The following is a 20075-nucleotide window of genomic DNA, read 5'->3' as shown; positions in this document are numbered from 1 at the left end:
ATGCCCTTGTGAGACTGTAGCATTTCATCTATGACAGTAGTTTGTTGTGTGGCATTAAAATGGTGTTGGAATGGGTTTCTTGTCAATGCTGGTTTCTGTAAGATTTGTTAGAAAACAATGTAATTTTACTTCATTACATGGTATGGCTGCAGTTATTTAGTGTCATTGAAAAACCTTAGTTACTGTGGTGCAATACAATTTTATGATAAGGTGGTGCAAGCTTTTCTAGCTGCCACTGTTCAGTTTAGGGGAATCTGAAATTTGAAAGATACAAGAAAATTGTGGCAGCATTTGAAACGTGAAATCTGTTTTAAGAAGTTAATGTTAATCTTACTGTGTTTTGCTTGCCAGGATGAACAGCAAAAATGCCAAAAATCAGATATGGGAAGAATACATCTATTTGTGCAATATAAATTTTATTTTTCTAGGGGATTGTTAAGAATTTTAGCAAATGTAGCTTATAAAAAAAAAATCTGGTTGATTGGTTTGGGTTTTTTTTCATCCTAGAGATAAACTTATCTAGCTGATGGGCAACTTGTTCAGGGGTGCATGTTATATGACTGCATACAATTGTTAAATATTGTGTGGAAGAAATCACATTTTATAGAAGGGGAAAAAAAAGGCTGTGAGTATAATGCAATTCTCATGCTTCCTAGAGAGTAACTAGTTTGTGCTAAATAGTTTCTATATTAATCAGTGCAGTAGTAGCAATTCCCCAGAAGCAATGTGTTACTTTTATTTCTCCTTATCTGGTAAAGAGTTGCCAATAATAGTAAAGGTCTCAATTTCTAGGTTTTATCTCTGTGGAAGTCAGCAAATTCATATTGATCTTTTAAAAATCCTCTGGCCTTTTTCTTTTACTGTGCTAACACTTGGGATAATTTTTGCCCTGAAACTGTCTCTTAGTTATATCTTTATATTAACTTTATCATTAGAACTTGGAGGTTTGTTGATGGCATTTTTATTTATCCTTGACTGCTGAGCAAATCCCAAATGGTCATTTCCTGTGTGGGCAAAAGGAAAAAAAGTCAGTTCTTGGAAAAGGCATAAAATGGAACAAATTACCAACCAATATCTGGTGTTAATAGCTTTGAATATTCCTATGTTTACTCTGATGTGTATTTTGAACAAAAAATTAATTCCCTTTATGTAGGCAATACTTCACTTTGTAATTTGTAAATAAAAATGCCTTACCAGAACTGAAGACTATTGTGAAGTTCATTTTCACATTTACTTGCTTTTTAATAGTGATAGAGGAGATTCGCTATTCAAAGCTACTGAATTACTGAAAATAATCAGGTTTCCCTTCAATGAAGAGGCCTTCTAAACAATTCTAATTTATATTAACAAATATAGAATTCAATAACAATTCTTTGTTATAATTGTAGAATAATAGAAAAAATTATAAAACTGGTTATAGAAAACTGTAAAGATTAGCATTTCATGTTGAAGTGTTTAGTGAGAACAGAATAAATATGAAGAATTGAAAATTGCTCATATAATTAACTCTATGTTTTATTTTGCCATGAGAGCCTTTCAGAATTTGAACTTCTGTTGCAACTTATTTATGTGGTGAACAGTTTTTTGTTTGTGTGCCCTTATTCAATACTCTCTTATATTTCAGACCCATCTAAAGATTTCTGCAGACTCATTTAATAAAGAAAGCAAAATTTTTCAGTTTATGGATATGAATCTGACTGGAGATCTGTAAATTAAAGTTTAGCATGCTTGTCAGTTTGAGAGCATAATTCCATCAGTATTTAGGCAGCAGTAGCATTTGACTCCCATGTAAGTACATGCATGAGTCCTAGTATTCCTGAAAACTTGTGTAGTTGGAATTTCAGTATTTAAAGCAATGTTGGTTTAATTGCATGCAAGTTTTGATTGCCCCATGTGAGAATAGTATGGTTCTATATTTTAAGTTATTCTTTTATATAATGCAGGGAAACTACATCAAATATAAAATACATGAAATATTGTATCAAAAATATTACTACAATACTTAGAGTCCTGGGGCTTTTTTAAGGAAAGGCTTGGATTAGTCGTGTTTACTCAGCTTAGTGGAATTTGTCTTCCAGGGTATATAAAGCTTTTCAACTCTTAGTCAAATGTTTTCTGTTTAATGTGATAAATAGAGGTAGAAGCAATATAAAATATTGCAAGTATGTCTTGTATTGATAAATGCTAACAATACTATTCACATAAGTAAAATGGTTCTGGATTATTTATAACTTTTGAAAAGGTGCCTCACAAATTATATTTCAGAAAGATTCCAAATAACTTGGTTAAAAAATTGTTGCAGTTATTTGTGATCTAAAAGTAGACATCTCCATTTGTTTTTTGAGTACTCTCTCGTATAGGGAACTTCTGTTGAATTGTTAAGGAAGAACTTTGTTGTACCATAAGAGAATTAGTAATTAAAACACTTTACCACTTTCTCATGTGGCTGCCATTATTTTTAGAAGGTCATTACTTTCATTATTCTTGAGAGATTTTGGAAGGTGCTGGGACTTGGGCTGCTTTGTCTTAGGTGATAAAAATATATAAGCCTTGCAGAAAGTGCTTGGTAAATACTTTTGGGTCTTTTGAGACAAAAAGTACATTTTCCTGTAAGAAAATCATCCGTTGCATGGACACTGTGTTTCAGACCTGTCCGTCTGCACCCAGGCTCATCTGCTTTAAATACATGCAGTCTCCTTTCCTTTCCTAATTGATGCACTTGCTTTACTGATTTCTCTAAACCCTTTTACAATGATGTTCTGTGTCTGTGAAGACACCAGTACTACTGCACATCTCACAGAAATGTGATTTTTCTAAGGAAAGATTTTTCTAAGGAAAAATCCATTTTATGTTCTATTTGTGTTAAGATCTGTAATTTGAAATAGGCAAGTTGTTAACTAGCCAGATTGTTCCGCAGTTTAGTGGAGCCTGTTAGAATCAAAATGATGCTTCAGAGAGCTGGGGTTTATTTAAAGGGAGGAGGGAAAACACTGCTTGTGAGTTAGTATTATAAAGCAGGTCTGTATTGGTTATGCAAATTTTTATTCCTTTCTGAATCTGCTTGTTTCTCTGTCTTTTTGTACTGCAGCCATGTACCTTAGTATCATTTTTAAAAGACTAGGAACAAATTTCTGGGGCTGCATACTCTAAAATTAGGAATGTCAGTTTTGAGAATGTTTCAAATCTTAATTTGGTTTCTTTGTGCTTGTTCATTGTGATGATTTTTAATTCACTACATTATATTCTACAGGGTCTTTACTTATTCAGGCTCAGGGAGAGATCTGGCCCCAGTGCAGCTTCAGGCTTATGTATTGAAAGAGACTGTTGTCTGTAAAAACTGTTTAACCTGTGGATGTTGAGGGTATGTAGAGAGTGGGGGCGAAGATTGCGGGGGGAAATGGTTTCATGGGTAAGCTAGTCAGACGAAAAGTGCCCTTGAGGATTGAATTCTGTTCCTCTCTCTGCCACAGAATTCCTATGTGATGCTCGGCAAGTCGTTTAAACGAAACTTTTCCCAAGTGGTGACTAATTGATTTGAGTGCTCTGCAATTCTGGTTGCATAATTTGAGGTACTAGGGCCTTATATGCAGAAATGCTGAGGGTTTGCAGCTGCAGCTGAAGTCGATTAAAGTCTGTGCCCTGAATGTATGAAATGTTGTTTGATACCGAGCACTTGGAAAAATCATATCTCAGATAAAATTAGCACCTGAGATTACTGATGATTTTACCTTAATCTGTGCCTCGTTTTATGATATATTAAAAAAGGTAAGTAATGTCCGCTTGTCTCTTAAGAGACTACAGTGGTGAATAATACTGATGAGCTCTGATGCCATCAAGATGGGCTTCAAAACAAATAGCCACAGCTTCCAAACATGTTTGAACAGCATGCAGCTATGAGCAGATGAGGCCACACATGAATAAATGCGTGGAGAAAAATCCTGAATAGCTGCTTGCTGGGTAAGCAGTCATCTTCTGCGTGTGGCATAAAGACAGAGTGGCAGGAGTAACGACAGATTGTAGTTCCTTTTCAGGGAATCACTGAGTTCTTCCCAAATCCCCTTTACTTGATCAGAATATTCATTATTGTTTGTAGCATGTATTATCTTTATCATATTTCTGTTATCTGCTAATTTTTAAATTGTAAGTTTACATTTTAGATGGAATTAAATTCAAATTAAGCTCTTATCTTTTGGCAATCTCATCATTTTTTTAACCATACCTTCTCTTGCTACTTATAAAGTTTCACCCTTTCTCTTGAATCAAAGAACAAAAACAGAATTTGAGCAAATATTTTTATCCTTTAGGTCTGTTTGCTCTTTGTTGACATTGCCACAGGGTATTCAGCTTCCACTGCTGGCATCTGCTTAAAGTTGGCTCAGGGTTTGTGTGGTACTGATTGGAAGAGGGGAGCTAGATGAGGAAATAGATTCATTTTAGTACTTTCTTCTTTCTTCCTGGTTTCTTCACTTTGAAGTAAATATTTCCGCTATGTTGTCCAGTGGTACTTACTGGGACAGATTTTTCAGAGCTAGCTTTGCAGTCTTTCTGCCACTATTGTTTTGTGTTTAAGTTTTCTTCCTCCCAAAAAAAGACAAGTTAGGAGAAGAAGAAATTGCATCTGTTGGGAAAAAAACTCTCCATGGATTAGATTCCATGGCTGGGATTATGAACGCAGAGGGAAATGCAGTTTTGGCATATTATTGTTACTTGCAGGATTGTCAGTAACATAATGCTTATTTCTGTGTAGTAGCTGTGTACTTGCAGTCCTTTCCTCTCCCCCTGTGTGAAAAGTTACCTACTAACTATATTTTTATTTGTATGATGATTTTTCTTTTAGTCTTGACTTCATAACTTGAAAACTTGGATGAGAACCCATGTTAAGATTTATCCTTGCTTCATTTAAATCTTATCTTATGCATTTGAAATATTCTACATTTCTCAGTGTTTCTGCTTGAGGCAGCAGGACCACAGTTTTATCTCCCAACTTTCACTGTTATCTTTGATGCTGATAATCCTGTAATCCCATGTTGAGAGGCAAGTAATGAATTGGTAGTAGCCACTATCTTCTGCAGTCAGTATTCTGAAACAGATTTCTGGTAGCACAAGTTAATGGGATAACCTGTGCCAAGTTTTTATTGCTGCTCACTCAACTGCTGATTTTTCTTTTCCACAGGCATAGAAAAAGGCACACTTTTCCTCTTTATTTTGTTCTTTTTTTTTTTGCCTTTTGCAGTGTTTGTCTTGCTACCAGCTCTGCTAACCCAACTTTGTAGGTCCTGCAGTTGGCTCACTTTTCTGCGCTGTGATCCTTCCAGTCTGAGGAGGTATCCTTAAAATACAGGTGTCGGAAGAAAATTCCTCTTTTCTGTTGCTTCTGCTTATGATGGTAGGGAAATGAAAATGGAAATGGAGGAAGCAAGAGATTTCTTTAGTAGTTCAGTTTCAACTCTGCTTTTGTGACTTGATAACAGGTCTCTCTGGATGGACAACACACGATGGGAGGCAAATACAATCCATACAGCTGCTACCTGTGAATATCAGTGGCTAAAAATTGACCTGACATTAGCTCCTTGACTTGTTTTTCTAGCCGGAAGCAGGGAGCATTTCCCAATCTGTTTCAGTCATGACTGCAGGGCAAGTATTGAGTATGGGCTGTTACTGTGCCTTTCTCAGTGCTCTGAGGGTGGTGATGAGCTGTCTAGCTTATCGGCACAAAAGGCTTATTTTTGCTGAATTATCTTTGTGCATAAGGACAGAAACAGGCACATACAGGTGGTTGATACCCACTGCCTTTCGTGGTGGTGAGGCTGTTGGGTGCTGCACTCAGCTGACTGAAGAACGCTTCAAGTAGATCAGAAGTGTTTCCTTCGCTCATCTTCTCTTCCTTGTGCAGACCTGTGCTCCGTCTCTTGTCTTCTCTGTGTTTCAGTGTCTGGTTCAGCTCTTGCAGACCAGAAGAGGAGGCAGTTCATGGATCAGCATGAATTACCCCCCTCCTTCCCTGATGCAAAAATGCCTCCAGAGTACTGGAAGAGAAGAGCTATAACTGCTTGCAGGGAGTGGCTTTATGAAAAGCAGGGAAGAGGTCTTTCTGCCCCTTGCTTGGACCTGTGTGGATTAGTTAAAACGTTTTGGTTTGAAAAACACAGAGGGCAATTCAGGGAACAGCGTGCCACTGTGTGTAACAGTATCTGCCCACAGCTGCCATAAATCTTGAGAGGTAATTATCTTCCTTAAGGATTATTTGGCTCATTCTCGCTAGAAATAATGTCAGATAAGCATTTTTAGAGACCATAATACCAGTTTTCCATAGAAAATTGCTACTGATGGGAAAGGCTGTCTTCAAGTCAGTCCCATTGTAAGACATTGCATTTATGTGGCTTTTCACATATGTCCACAATTTTAAGATATTAACATTATTTAGGCTTCAGTTGCTTCTAAATTGATTTTCTGTGTGAATTTTAATTGATGGTTTCCAATGCTGAACTTGATTTCTTTATCTGTGTACCTTTGGACGTCAGCTGCCTAATTTATGACTCATAAAGATTCTGGCAGATTTTGCCAATAGCCTTTTGCGATGGTAGTTTCCCCTTCCTCCTACCCTGGCCCTTGATCAGATTTGCAATATTTTATGCTATCAAACTGTGAGCTGAAGTGATCAGACAATGCTCATGATTTCAGCTCTTTTTGTTAGGAGAGTGAAAACATTCAGCAGCGTGGTGGGCTACACTTATAGTAATCTGTTAAGCTTATTGGAGTTTGAGATGCTTTTAAAGTTTTAGGATGGGATGTGTCTTGCATGCAAAAATTTTGCTGATGCTGGCATCTGAACTAAAGACAGTGATGGAGGGCATTCCTATATTCTTTCAAGGAGGCTATGTACTAACTCAGCAGTGAATTACTATATAGGTAGTGGCATGTTACAACCTCCCTGAGGTCTTCTGAGTCCCGAGGTAGTAATAGCTCATTAAAATGGTAGTTAATGAGTATAAAGGGATCATTATACGACTCTCCTACATGACGGGTAGGGCTAAATCCTAACTAGCTCAGTAGAGAGTATTCTGAATAAAGAAGGAAAGAATTTGACAAATGCTGCTGGTAGTTCTTTATAAACCTACCTATTTAAGGCAATGTTTTTGAGAAAAATACACATGTAAATAAATTTTGAATAAATTAATGCCTTTTTAGAAATGTATTTTAGGGCTTTCAGAGGTATTAGTATCCTGTATAATCTCTAAGTTAGTTTAACATAGTGTAATGAAGCATCTTTGATTAAAAATATGCAGAATTTTGCCACTTCTGATCAGTTGGGTTTGAAGTTTAAAAATAAGAGAAAAATTATTTAACCTTATGACTGCTTACATTTGATGCTTTTTTAAGATCACAGAATATTCTGAGTTGGAAGGGACCCTCAAGGATCAAGTCCAGCTCTTAAATGAATGGCCCATAGCTCAGGATATGTAGACATTTTCTGTTTTATATGCCAAAAATAAATAGTGAAACAATTTTGCCTTGTGGTAGGTGAGTGACATTCCCCTAATATGGTTTTATTCATATTATTTTAATAATATAATATTATTTTATTCCTCATACATGAGGTAGTTTTTTCAATTTTTTTTGTTTAACAATGGTTATTTTCTGGAAAAAGGTGCTAAGAATTTATTCAAACTGAACAATGTGGATTTTGCAGCCCATGAGAAGAAAAACTACTTGATCTCAGTAAATGCTTTGTGTCTTCTTTCAGACTCTAGGAGGATAAACAAACAGATGAAAGACTGTGGACTCAGGTACACCTGGATCTCACAGCTCCAGTTCAGTGGCCAGAGCTATTTCTAAGTGTCCTTAACCTAAGAAAAATAACATTGCTTCTGCAAAATGAGCCCTTCAGTAATATTATAGCAAAAGTAGGGTGGAAGCAAATATGAAATGTATTAAGTGAAATATATATATATTGTAAACATATATAATATATATAAGAATTGGAGAGAGGTCCTCCTGGTTTCTGTCTTAAATGAATAAATTATGCCTGCTCTGCATGCATGTGGTTTACTACAGTAGCTCTACTCTGTCCTAATTTATGTGTTTTTGTTGCAGCATTTAAGGATGTTTTTATAATAAACCAGATACAGAACATTTTTAAAAGAGCTGTTAATTTTTTTTAATAAGTTTTACTTGTAGAAATTCCTGTTTGTTTTTCTTGTTCAGCTTAGTCCATATTTTCATCAGACATTGTCAAGGAATCTTGCTTATCATATCTGTTCTGTATTACTGTCTTTCAAGGTTAAATCTGGTAATGGATGGAAAAGTATTCTAAACTCAAATTTTATGGATGCCTTACTTGTGATCATCTGCTACGGGATGACTTTCTTAGTTTGGAGCAGCTGCTGTGTAACAGGACAAATAAGCCTAATGCCTAGTGGTGCAAATCGTGGAGCAGGGTCCCATGGGTTTGCATAGCAAAGAAGTGTTTCCTGCCACCCCTTTTTATTTGCCACTGCTTTCGAAGCCCTTTTAGGTTCTGTGAAAATTTCATGGACTCTTCCGGCATGAACATCTGTCATCTTCAGTGTGACAAGAATATTGTCTTTCAGCTAGGAGCTTTTAAACTACGTAAACAGATGCAGTAAATCCAGTTGGAATATTTTCAGAGTAATTATTAAATTGATCATCAAAAGGGTATTTAAATTCTAAAATATAAGACTGTTAGTGACCTACTGTACCCTGCTGTGACAGAGCTGGTTAAATCGAAGTCTTGCCTGATAAATGTATGCAAGACTTTCTTGTAAAGGAGACTTCAGCAGTCTGTTCCAGCGATATTCTAGTGTTGCTTATGGGATGTTTTTCCTGGTACCTGACTTGAATCTTCCTGTGCTGCCAGCTGACTGGTAGTGCTTAGCCCCAGGTAGATCAGTCAAAGCAATAATTAAAGTTTTCATTTAAAACTACCTTTTGCATATTTAAATATGTTATTTCCTTGTGTCAGCTGCCTTTTCTGTAAGCTTAAGTCACTCTTGGAAACCTTTGGTTTCTCTGAACAAGTCACTGTTCTATTCTTCTAGACCTCTTATTAGTAAGATTTCTTTGTTTATCATCTGAACATGTTCCTGGCTGTCTTTAATTGTATTGTTTGAACTGGATGCAGCAATCTGCTGAGGTCTTACAATTGCTGCGTGACATGGCACGGCTGCTTGTTGCCATACTGCTCGTGTCACAGTGCTGTGCGGCACAGAAAGGCAGCATCATGCCTCTGACTCACACTCAGCTTGTGATTTACTGATCGTTCCTGCCTAAGTGCTTTTTTCTGTCCTACGTTTTTGTAGTTGACGAATTCTCTCCAGATGTAGACCATTAGTCTTTCATGTAGGAAATAATGTCACATTTTTTTTAGAGCAATTCTCCAATTTGTCCAGATCTTTTAAAACTGTAGTTCTCTTTGACTGCATCATGTGGATTTTTCAGGTTAGTGTTAACTACCCGTTTAATCATGATTCTGTAATGATTAAAATCCCTAGTGTGGGCTTGGGACACAGGCTTCATAAAGTCCTGTTTGATACACCTTTTCATTTTTGACTGTTAGAACCTTTAAATATTTAAGGTAGGATTAATTTTTATTTTCTTTTCATTTTGTTTTGCGCTTGCAAGAGAAGCTTTATGATACCAATGTTTTTGTCATTTGTTTAAAATAATGTTGTACATTAAAAGCATTACTAAAGTCAGCATACAAAAATGGTCACACTATTCTTTCCAAACTTATTTAACTCTATTTTTAAAATGTTTCATGAAGTTGTGCAGGAATTACAAGTATAAATTAGAGCATTGTATAAACATTAAAGACTGCTGGAGACATCAGGTTATTTACACTTGTTTTTAAACTAGTATGTGTATATATGTGAATATATGTATGATGGATATATCTGGGTGTATGGGCATATAAATTGGTGTCCTTCACTGCTGATACGCTGGAGAAGTTGCTAATAAATTGTTAATGTTTATTCTAGAAATTAATGCCTGTGGGGATTGTTCACCTTGTAAGTGTTGTTGGTGCATAAGATAATGGGTATATTTTTGAAAACTTCTGTGTTGAAGGTAATTGTGCTCTGTTTGCTTCTCATATGGCTTTTTGTTTTCAGTCATATCTCCTATATCTTGTCCCTCAAGTGTTCTTTCTTCATTTTTTGGCCATCAGAAGGAGGGTAATAAACACCTTACAAAAATATGAAAAGTTTTAGCAATTGAAATTGTAGTCACAGAAGTGACAGTAACTGTTTAGGCAACACAGGAATTCAGTAATTAGAAGCTCAAACAATTTTAGGGTTATTTCTTTTTTAAATAGGTATTTAGTTTTTGTTAAGACCTTAATCTGTAGTTGTTAGAAATCTCCCTCCAAAAAATTACCCTTGAACTGAAATCAGGGAAGCGTTTTTTGAAAAAATGTCTAGATGTGTCAGAGTGTATGGGTCAGTTCTGGTGGAAGGGTGTAATGAGAACAGGAATAGCAAAAGGAAGAAGAGGTAAAGGTGTGGTATGGATGTAGCCTTGCTGGTTTTCTAATTTTCTTTAATTTCTTACCTTAAGAAAAGAAGCTGGAAACATTCTGAAGCAGAAATGTAGCAAGACGACTGTATAAACAGTCAAATAGCAGCATGGTTTTGGCATTACATCATGGGAAGGGTTGGAACTTGTCAGATGCAGCACCCTAAAATCCTTGCTCATGCTCCACAATGGTGAATGTGGACTGCATGCAGCTGTCCTTGGGTATAGTGTCACCTCTTGTCAGTCAAGGGGCTGTGCTATCTGAGAGCAAAGGCATTGAGCATGAAATGCACTGCAGGAGACACCACATTTGCTTTCCCTGCCAACCTGGGCTGCAAAAGCAGTAGACTTTCTTTGTAGCAACTTAGTTCCACTGGAAATGTTGCAGGATCAGGAATTCTGTAGGTAATGTTTTTATGTGAGAGCTGTAGGCTGTAGGAAATCTCAGATATAGTAGGCAGGTTTTTAAGAGAACTCACTAGAAGCAACTTTCTTTAGCCTATAAGATATATGCACACATGTGTATAAAAATATATACAACTATCTGTATTATAAAAATATGTAACACATGTAACTATGTAAACAATAAATGTAATATATCAAATAGAATAATAATAAATATGTAATAGTGTTCCTGGAAAAGCATGTGAAATAAGTAAAGAATATCTACTAATTCCTTCCTTTTGAACTATCAGAATAGAAAACTAAATGGAAGTAAAATACAGCAGTAGGAAGAATTTTTTATTAGTCAGTATTGGCTTGAGTTGTCCTCGGTTGTTGTTTGGTAGCCTCTGTCCATTGCGAATTTGAAGAGTAATTCTAAAGCTGTTGAGAGTTGATGAGTGTTCTCTGCATCTCAGAGACAAAGTCTATATTAAAGTATACACTTAGGGTTGTACATGACACTGTTCTCTTGGGTAGTATAATTTTCCCTAAGTGATCACTTTCTGAAAGAATGCAGAAGGTAAAACAGTTAATAGGAAGAAAAAAATTATATATAAATACTGTTCAAGTTGGTGAAGAAAACCTAAGCCCATATAATTGTGCACATATGATGAGGAGAGCACTTTTTTTGGTTTCTCAAGCATGAGGCAGCAGAATTTTCATTCATTTGGCATGCTAGGCTGAAAACAAAGTCTTCTTTCATTTGACACACTCCCCTGGAAACAAACATGCCAGTGAAGGGATTGTGCCAGTTATCAGAAGCTTACAGGAATACATTGTGCTGGTTTGTATTCATTTTCATTTCATGAATTGCTTTAAAACTTAGCAGCATAAAAAAGCATTAAAACACCTTTTTAGCATTATTTTTAGTTCCTGTGTATTTCCCTGCTGTGCTGTCATTCAGTTTAAATCAACGGAATGTTGTGAGACACATGGCTGGGTTTGCAGCAGAGCAGATCTCTCCTCCTCCCTGCGTATGCTCCGAATATTCATCTGTAGGCAAGCACCAAATTTGAGTTTAACTCATTTTACATCCTTGGAAAAGATGAGTGTCTTAGAAAGAAGTTCAGTAAAAATAAAGGGTAACTGAACAAAGGTTATGCAGTGAGAAATTTAAGTCAAAACTCAGCTGGTATTTATTAACTATGAAAGTTCACAGATAATGCTTGGTCTTCTGGGAGACACTTGTTTTCCTTTCCTAGAGTTATATTCTTCACCATTGCCAGCAGGTCCTTCCCACTTCTGGAATTTTCTACAAGATTCTATTTCCCTCATAAATGTTTTTCCACATGCAGACTTGGCAAATTCAGGTGTACTTCTTGGAACTAATCTGGTCACAGGAGCTTAAATTAGGACCAGGTTGCAGTAAGTATGTGTGAAGTAAATCTGGGAGTGGTATTGAGGGTCTGTGTCAGCCTGTGCTAAACCAAAGAGGGGGTAAAGAATAAGGAAAAAGGATCTAAGCTATATGGTTTCCATTGTAAGAGTTACCTAGTGAGGGGTTGTGGAGTCAAAGCTATCACTGTTCTGTCTCCATATGATAATGAGACACTAAGGAGGCAATCACCCTGAGTTCCTTGATGCTGCTTAAGGAATGACTACAGTGGATATTTAATTGTTGACCTACAGTCATGTTTGTTTGTTCTCTGACACTTAGGGATATTTGTTTTCTGTGGACTTCACATGAAGACAAACAAATAGATATTATCAGTGTTGACACAATATTTAATAGACGGTGGTAGCTTCTGTCCAGTTATCTGTGCCTGCTTGTTTGTGAGTTTTGTGGGACAGGCCGTACATCCTGCAGTTTGAGATCATAGTAGAAAAACAGGTGATTGTAAATTTGCAAAGCCTACTTTGTTTCCTACTATTCTGCTTCAGCTTGTTGGCTGATGCTCACAAGAAGGAAAGTAGTAACTTATACCCTCTCTTCTACACAGAAGTACTGAATGAAATATTCCTACCAAAGAAACCCAATACATTTGAATTGCTCTAGAATTAAAAAAAAAAAAAAAAATTAGAAAATCCAAACACGAAAGTTTCATAGGTTTGATTTATAGTTTGGGAAGGCTGAAAAAGGCCTCATGAAAGCTTGCCTGCACTGATGTTACTAACAATTTCGGACTTGAAATGCTGGTGCTCTATACAGTTGTCACTTTTTGTCATATTGCTTCAGGAACATGGCTGTGGAAAATTCTACACAGTCATTCAGCAGCAGCGCAATGAAATAGATATACTGATGTCATTTTCCTCTCACACATTAACTAGTGATTGGACAAACTGCAAGTGAATAGAAATGTGATTTCTATCTGCATAGGTGGGTCTGGGACCATGTGCCTTCCTATTGCTAATAAAGATACTGCCACCTATTTGAAGACATTGGCAGACATATTTAAAACCCAAGATGAATTGAGCACATTTACTGTGTTAGAAGCAGTTGCTAAATTGTGAGTAACTAAGTCTTGTTGTATAACTGCATTGCACTCAAGGGAACAATTTAGGTTTTGAATTGTGTATGTTGGTAAGTGAAAACTATGTAGACATTGATTATTTTTTCCCTTTGACCTAATCACTGTTTGCCTATGGCAATATCTGATATGTTATGTGTTCACCAAGAATTGTCTTGGGAACACAATGAGGTTTTTTTTTTAGCTTCATTAGTAATCATAGTTACATTAGGAATGGAAGGCAATGGAGTAATATGCTTGTACTGTGTACTACACCAGTTGTTTGATTTATTGTAAAGGTGGACATGAACTCTGTGGGACTCTGAATTTGTATAGGCAGAGGAGGATACCAGATTTAAAACTTCGTGTATCTTGAGCAGGAATTTAATTTTAAAATAATGGAAAGCAAATGTGCATTTGTATCTTTTATTTATTTTTTGTTGTGAAAAATTCCTTTCTGTGTTCCTACTTATATATTTGTAGTATGAGAGAACTTTCCTTGGTAATACTAGAGAATATGGACATGATGCTGAGTAAAATGAAATTTAGTAATGTGTTTTTCATTGTCAGAATTCAACAAGCTGCCAAAAATACATCATAAACAGGGAGAAGACGGTTTCTTCTTCTATCCCACTCTTTGAATCTGACATGCATTGCCCTTTAGACAAAAATATGAGAGTCCAGCAGACAACCTTAAGAAATGTGTTTGACTTTTGACATTCTGTTGATTTATTTAAATGTTAATTTTGTTTCTATGCTAAAATACTTGTCTGAAATATAAGAGATTATAAAAAAATGTACAAGATTTAACTTTCAAATTCTTCCTAGAGGTCATGTAACTAGGCACATGGACACTCTGTTTGATGAAGTGCTGGGCATTAAAAAATGAATACTTGCATATCTCCATGCATAAGAAGCCAGACTGCGGCCTAAGTGTAGACTTGTGGTTTTGTATTTCTGAGAACCAATTCCAGCACAAAACAAAGAGATGTCCAACCTTGGAAATATGATGGGACAATATTGCTTTGCAAGGATATTTATCAGGAAATAAGGTGATACTTGTGATGTTTGTATCCACCTGAGGGTGACAGTGTGACATGCTCATTTGCAACAATTGGTGGCAAAACTTGCAAACCTAAAGCAGTGTTGGAGAAATCCGTGAATCAGCAGCGCTTGCTGCCTGTAACATTACCAGCTCCTTCTGCTGTTAACTGAGAGGCTTATACAGGTTTTATTTTTCCTTCCTCAGATGTAAATGAGATTGAGATTTCTCTAGTAAACAAAGCAATCTAACATGTTTCTTTAAAACAAGCAAAACCTTAGTTTTTTGAGAGTGTGGCTTTCTCTGGTCTGTAGGCTCCTGATGTAACATGTAAAATAATGTCTTAGTCTGCAGAAAACACTGAGTCTTAACTGTGTTTAAAAACCTTAGCTTTTATGGAAGTGTTACTGAACATGGCCAGCAGTCAGGTCTCCTGGAGCAGCTGACATCAATGTGGGAGGTGTTTCTTTATTGGTTGGAAAGAATAATTCTTTTTAGCTTATTTAGAGCCATACACTGGTAGGAAGTTCTGTAGGGATGAGAGTTTTTTCTCAAAAACCAACTACTTTTGTTCAGCACAGGTCCTAGAGGATCTGGAACAGTGCCTGAGGATGCCTAACAGTACCTATAGGTAGCATTAATTGGCAAAATGTTTGGAAAATGCAACGGTCCTCTGTGCTGTGTTTGGGGGTGTTGTGGAGAATGGGTGAGCAAGCAGAGTTACTGCTTTAGAAATTAATATGTACCAGTCATAATGAAATAATTGGCAATAATATGCCATTATTTAGTTATTTGTTGATATTGTAATACACTCTTCAACCTTTTATAGGCTTAATTACAATAAGCTGATATGTTGATAAAGATCACTTTCATGGTTTAGATAAAACCATGGCCAGTAAACTATTTCCTGGTGTTTTATTTGCTATAGTAGTGTTTAAATAATTATATTTTGTTTGAAGATAAGCCCATGTTGTTTATGAAGTGGCTGACTGGGTTGGTAGATGAGGGGAAGCAGAAAAATCTCTACATTATTTCTGGTAACAAAGATGAACAATCTGGTTTTGTACGTTTATAAGTTTGTAAGTTTATACATTTATTTCAACTTCTCAAGGTGAAACAACATAAATATTTTAGCAACTTTATAATTTCACAGTTGTCTTGGGATCCGTTCAATGCTTTCCTTAAGCATTGAACAGATAAACTACCTTTTATTTTGATCTCTTACATAAATAATCCCAAATAAAACTGAAGTTTCAATTCTTCAGCTACTGTAAACAGACTGAAAACACTTTAAGTTCTTTTTTGCTTGTTTGTAGTAATTGGAAGAATATTGCAGAACACCTTTTAATATGTTTTATTAGCTTTTTAACTGATAGAGCATAGTCTTGAGTTCTAAATCATGAGTGCTCCAAAAATAATAGGCAGCACATCTAAAAGTGTGGTAAAGAAGAAGTAAGCTGTAGTTTATCCAAAATACAAATCTAGAGGTATTCATTTGTCAAGGATATCATAGTCTCAATCCCTAATTTTTAATAGCTATTTTTACATCTCATTTTCACATGTATTTAATATAACTCTATTAAGGCCACATCTCAAGGATTTAATGTTTCTTTCAGCTTAGAATAGATATTTAATCACTGTCTCCTTCCCGTTAGCTGAGAGTTAAAAATAAACCTGTGAAACAATGGCAATATGAAACAACTCATTGGCAGTAATCAAGCTGGAAGCAAGCTGCTGTTTGAGCAGAGGAATTCTGCTTCGGTGTGCACATGCCTTAGAAGTAGCTGTTGAAAATGGAAAAAATTTAAAAATGGATGTGTGGTATTTTCAGGAGAAATCTTTCAGTAATAGAAGTATTTTTCTTTGACAGAGGAGAGGCTATGGAAACTTCAGTCTTTTATTAGGGGAAAATGCGAACTTCCTTAAAATATAGTTTCCATGCTGTAGTTTGACAAATTCTGCGTTTTCCCCTGCTTTTCAACTTCCCCTAGTTCAGTCTTTTTCTATTATTCACTCTGGGTCCAAATTTGTACACAGCATTTTAATAGCCTTATGTTATAAAACCAAAAATTTTAAAATTAAAGTAATGATCTATAATAAAAAGCCTAGCAGACTAATTACAGTATTGCATTAATTATTATCTTATTTCACTCTGTTCTATAGCTAATTCAGGTCTGGGTTTTTAATCCCTGTTTACACTGTAATTTTGAGAGAGAGAATATACTTAGGAACAATATATATAAAATCAAGAAATAAAAATTGTCAGATAAGCAGTTGATTTCTAAAGTGTTGCCTTGGACATGTTAGCAGTAAAATGCAAGTAGTTCTGTTTAAATGTTATGCTTTGTGTATCTTCTGGTGAGGATAACACCTTTATGACATAGAATACAACTCTTGATACCTTCATTTCTGGATATCTCTGCAGCATGTACCAAAGAGCAGTCATTATTCAGAAATTTGCATTTGTGCAGCTTAGTTGGTACATCATTTTGCTTCATTTTATTTTTTCTCCCAAAATGTGTGCAATTCTTATAATGGTTAAGGTATAGATTGATGTCAGTGCTACAGTATAGCTCCAAGACTGCAATTTGAAGCTACTTTAGAAAAATACAATTCTGTAGACATGGTGAAGCTGAAGTTGAATGGAAGTCCTATTAGGAGTGAATTGCATGTAAATATTAATAAGGGAAGAGTTCCTAGCAAGTCCTGAGTTTGGGAAATTGAGCATGATAATTTGCTGAAATTATGTCTGTCTTGAAGATATGCAGATGCAATAATTTCCAGTTTTCAGTTGAACTTTTAAATGGTGCAGAAGGTGCCCGGGCTAGGTTTTAAGCAAGAAAGTGTTTGCAAGTGTTGGCAAATGTCGTTGTAATGGATGTATGGTAATGAAAGGAGTTAAGAGGAAAGATGAATTGGACTGAATGGCTGTTAAGTCATTTAGGCTGGGCTGGTTGCAGGTTTGGTTGTTGATGTCTCAAATTACATTGGCTTCGTTCCTACACTTGGTTGGCTGTCTACAGATCTTCAAAAAGTTCAGGGAATCGGTTTCTCACAATTTGCTTTGTTTTCCTCTTTTTCAGGATGCTTCATCTGCAGACATTCGGAAAGCATACCGAAAGCTTTCTCTAATTCTACACCCAGACAAGAATAAAGATGAAAATGCAGAAATACAGTTTAGGCAAGTAAGTAAAATGTGTGGCAATAAAACTTCTAGGGGAAAATAGAATTTTTATGTTGATGTTGTTTTAGCAGGAACAGTGGCACACATTTGAAATTAGTAAGTTAAACATTGCATTACAGTTTTGTTGATGTAGCTAGACTAAAACCAAGTACACTTTTTTGGAATTAACTTGTTCGATAACTTGTATTTCATATTTACCTGTATATTAAAAATAATTTGAACATAATGCTTGTACTCTTAGGAGGTTAATATGTTTTGCACTTCCAAAAGCAGTGGGGAAAATTTCTGATCAGTTCTCAACACAAGTCCTAGATAGGCATAATTTAATGAAAAGATTTCATTTTATTTATTTTTGAATATTTGTACAGTGAAATAACATGACTTTTTAATTAGCTCTACCTTTAAAAATGTACCTTGGGCTGAATTCATCTTACTTGATTTTAGTAAGATCTTCAGGATCTTCTACCTGAGACAAGACTCAGCTTGACAGATGTGAGGATGGGAAGAAAGTCTTGTATAAGAGTTGCTTGTTTGTGTCTGATGACATTTGTATATGAATATATTACTGTTTCCTTTGCACGCTGGGTTTGCTACTTGTGGTGAAGGGTAAAATGAAAACTAGCAAAAGTCACGCTTGACAGATGTGAGGATGGGAAGAAAGTCTTGTATAAGAGTTGCTTGTTTATGTCTGATGACGTTTGTATATGAATATATTACTGTTTCTTTTGCACGCTGGGTTTGCTACTTAGTGGTGTAGGGTAAAATGAAAACTAGCAAAAGTAATTTGTTGGCAATGATACTATTGTTCAAAATTTATAAATTCAGTCATAAAGTAAAATCTTTCTGTGTTTTCTTTTTTGGTGTTTTGCTTGTTTTAGTTGGTGGCCATCTATGAGGTTTTAAAAGATGAAGAAAGGAGGCAGAGGTGAGTTAAATTGCACAGGTTTTTAAATAAGCATTCATACCAGGGCTATATTCAAGCCCTGTTTTACTTAGTTGTAAGACTAGAGATTATTCTTTTGCGTAATTTCAGTTAGTAAAATCTATGTAATTGTCTAATTAAAGATTGTGTATGGCTTAAAGGGCAGAGCAGTGGTTTTGCATTACGTAATGTTTTTTCTCATTTAAAATTAATACTTAAAAGAACTTTGAAAGCTAGCTATTATTTCAAGCAATTTAAAAAAAATACTTAACAACTATATCAGCTTTTTTGCTCAGTTGTCAATTTTTAAAAACTGTGATTAAAAAATATTGACTGTTTATTCAAATGTCAGTAATACCTCCCTGTATCAGTAAAAGGCTTGTTGCATAATATTTAGGGATTATTTTCATTGTATGTTGTCTTCAGCATTGTTTCTGTTGCTTAGTTCATAGGGTTTTTTTTTCATTCAGATGTATTATCTTTAATAGTGGAAATTTTAAAATATTTTTAAAATAAATGCTAGTTGTCCTTGCTGCTTCAGGAGCAGTTCCAGCAGTACCTGAAGGATAGGATAAAGAACTGGAAACCTGGGGCTAATTTGCTTTCTGGAAGATTATTTTCAACTTTTTTTTTTCTGTTTTTAAACAAATAGGAATTTCAGCCAATGACTATCAGAAAACCTGAGACACTGAAGGACTTTTGCTTTTGGGTTGGTGTTTTAGTAGATCATCTTTCAGCTTACAAGTCTTTAAACGGGGTTTTATGAGACATTTCTTGAAGGGATTTTGGCTTTGTAGATGTCTTGGCAGGAGTCCAGGGTTTATAGTACAGATTATCTACTTTTTTGATAATCCCCTTTCAAGTGTCATGAAAATGTACTTCACAGAAGCAGTTTTGGAAATTTGTGGGGTTTTTTATTTCATCCTTCTAAAGAGAATTTAATTGTGAAGTTACACTTAACAAAAGTTTAAAAAATGTTAGCTAAATGATTTCAGGCCAGTTAAAGTGAATTATCCCCCAGATTTTCCCAACTTTTTGTTAGCAGCATTGTTTTCATACACTTCAGAGTGTTGTTTCTCCGAAACTTAGTTCCATCGTGGAACTTGTAGGAATTTCCTTGCAGCTGTAATAGCAGCTTTTTGCACAAAGCTGTGATGCAGTAGCTTAGAAAAACTATGGCTTAAGCCTTGCATACATTACAAAGGTGACTAACTTATTCAAATATTCTTAATTAGTGCATCAGTGATTGAGAAGTTTAAGAGCAGTAGATTGTTCTATCTTAGATTGATTTAATTGTCACTAACTTATTTTGTTCATAGACAATGTCATATTTTTCTTGCACATTGTGGATTTATGGCTGATATTGATTTTATAGTTGAATTAATAGAAATGTGGTGGATTAAACAGTGTTTACTTTCAGAGAATTTTCTGGAAATAATATGCAGAGTTTAGAAATAACCTGTAGAGCAGAGCTGTATGGTCTCATTGCTTTGAAAAGCCCTG

General features: G+C 35.5%; 1 protein-coding gene across 1 annotated transcript in view; it reads left to right on the top strand.

The window, feature by feature from the left end:
* Positions 1-20075, top strand: part of DNAJC1 (DnaJ heat shock protein family (Hsp40) member C1) — a 107033-nt gene that overhangs the window by 20130 nt on the left and 66828 nt on the right. The window contains exons 2-3 of the mRNA XM_041408617.1: positions 17550-17651; positions 18529-18575. Of these exons, the coding sequence (XP_041264551.1) occupies positions 17550-17651; positions 18529-18575 (149 nt within the window). The remainder of the gene's footprint in view (positions 1-17549; positions 17652-18528; positions 18576-20075) is intronic.

The sequence above is a fragment of the Onychostruthus taczanowskii genome, unplaced genomic scaffold, assembly GCF_017590055.1.
Source record: "Onychostruthus taczanowskii isolate IOZ18803 unplaced genomic scaffold, ASM1759005v1 scaffold3, whole genome shotgun sequence".
NCBI lineage: Eukaryota > Metazoa > Chordata > Aves > Passeriformes > Passeridae > Onychostruthus > Onychostruthus taczanowskii.
The sequence above is the reverse complement of the archived record's forward strand: the minus strand, read 5'-3'. Positions and strand labels throughout refer to the sequence as shown.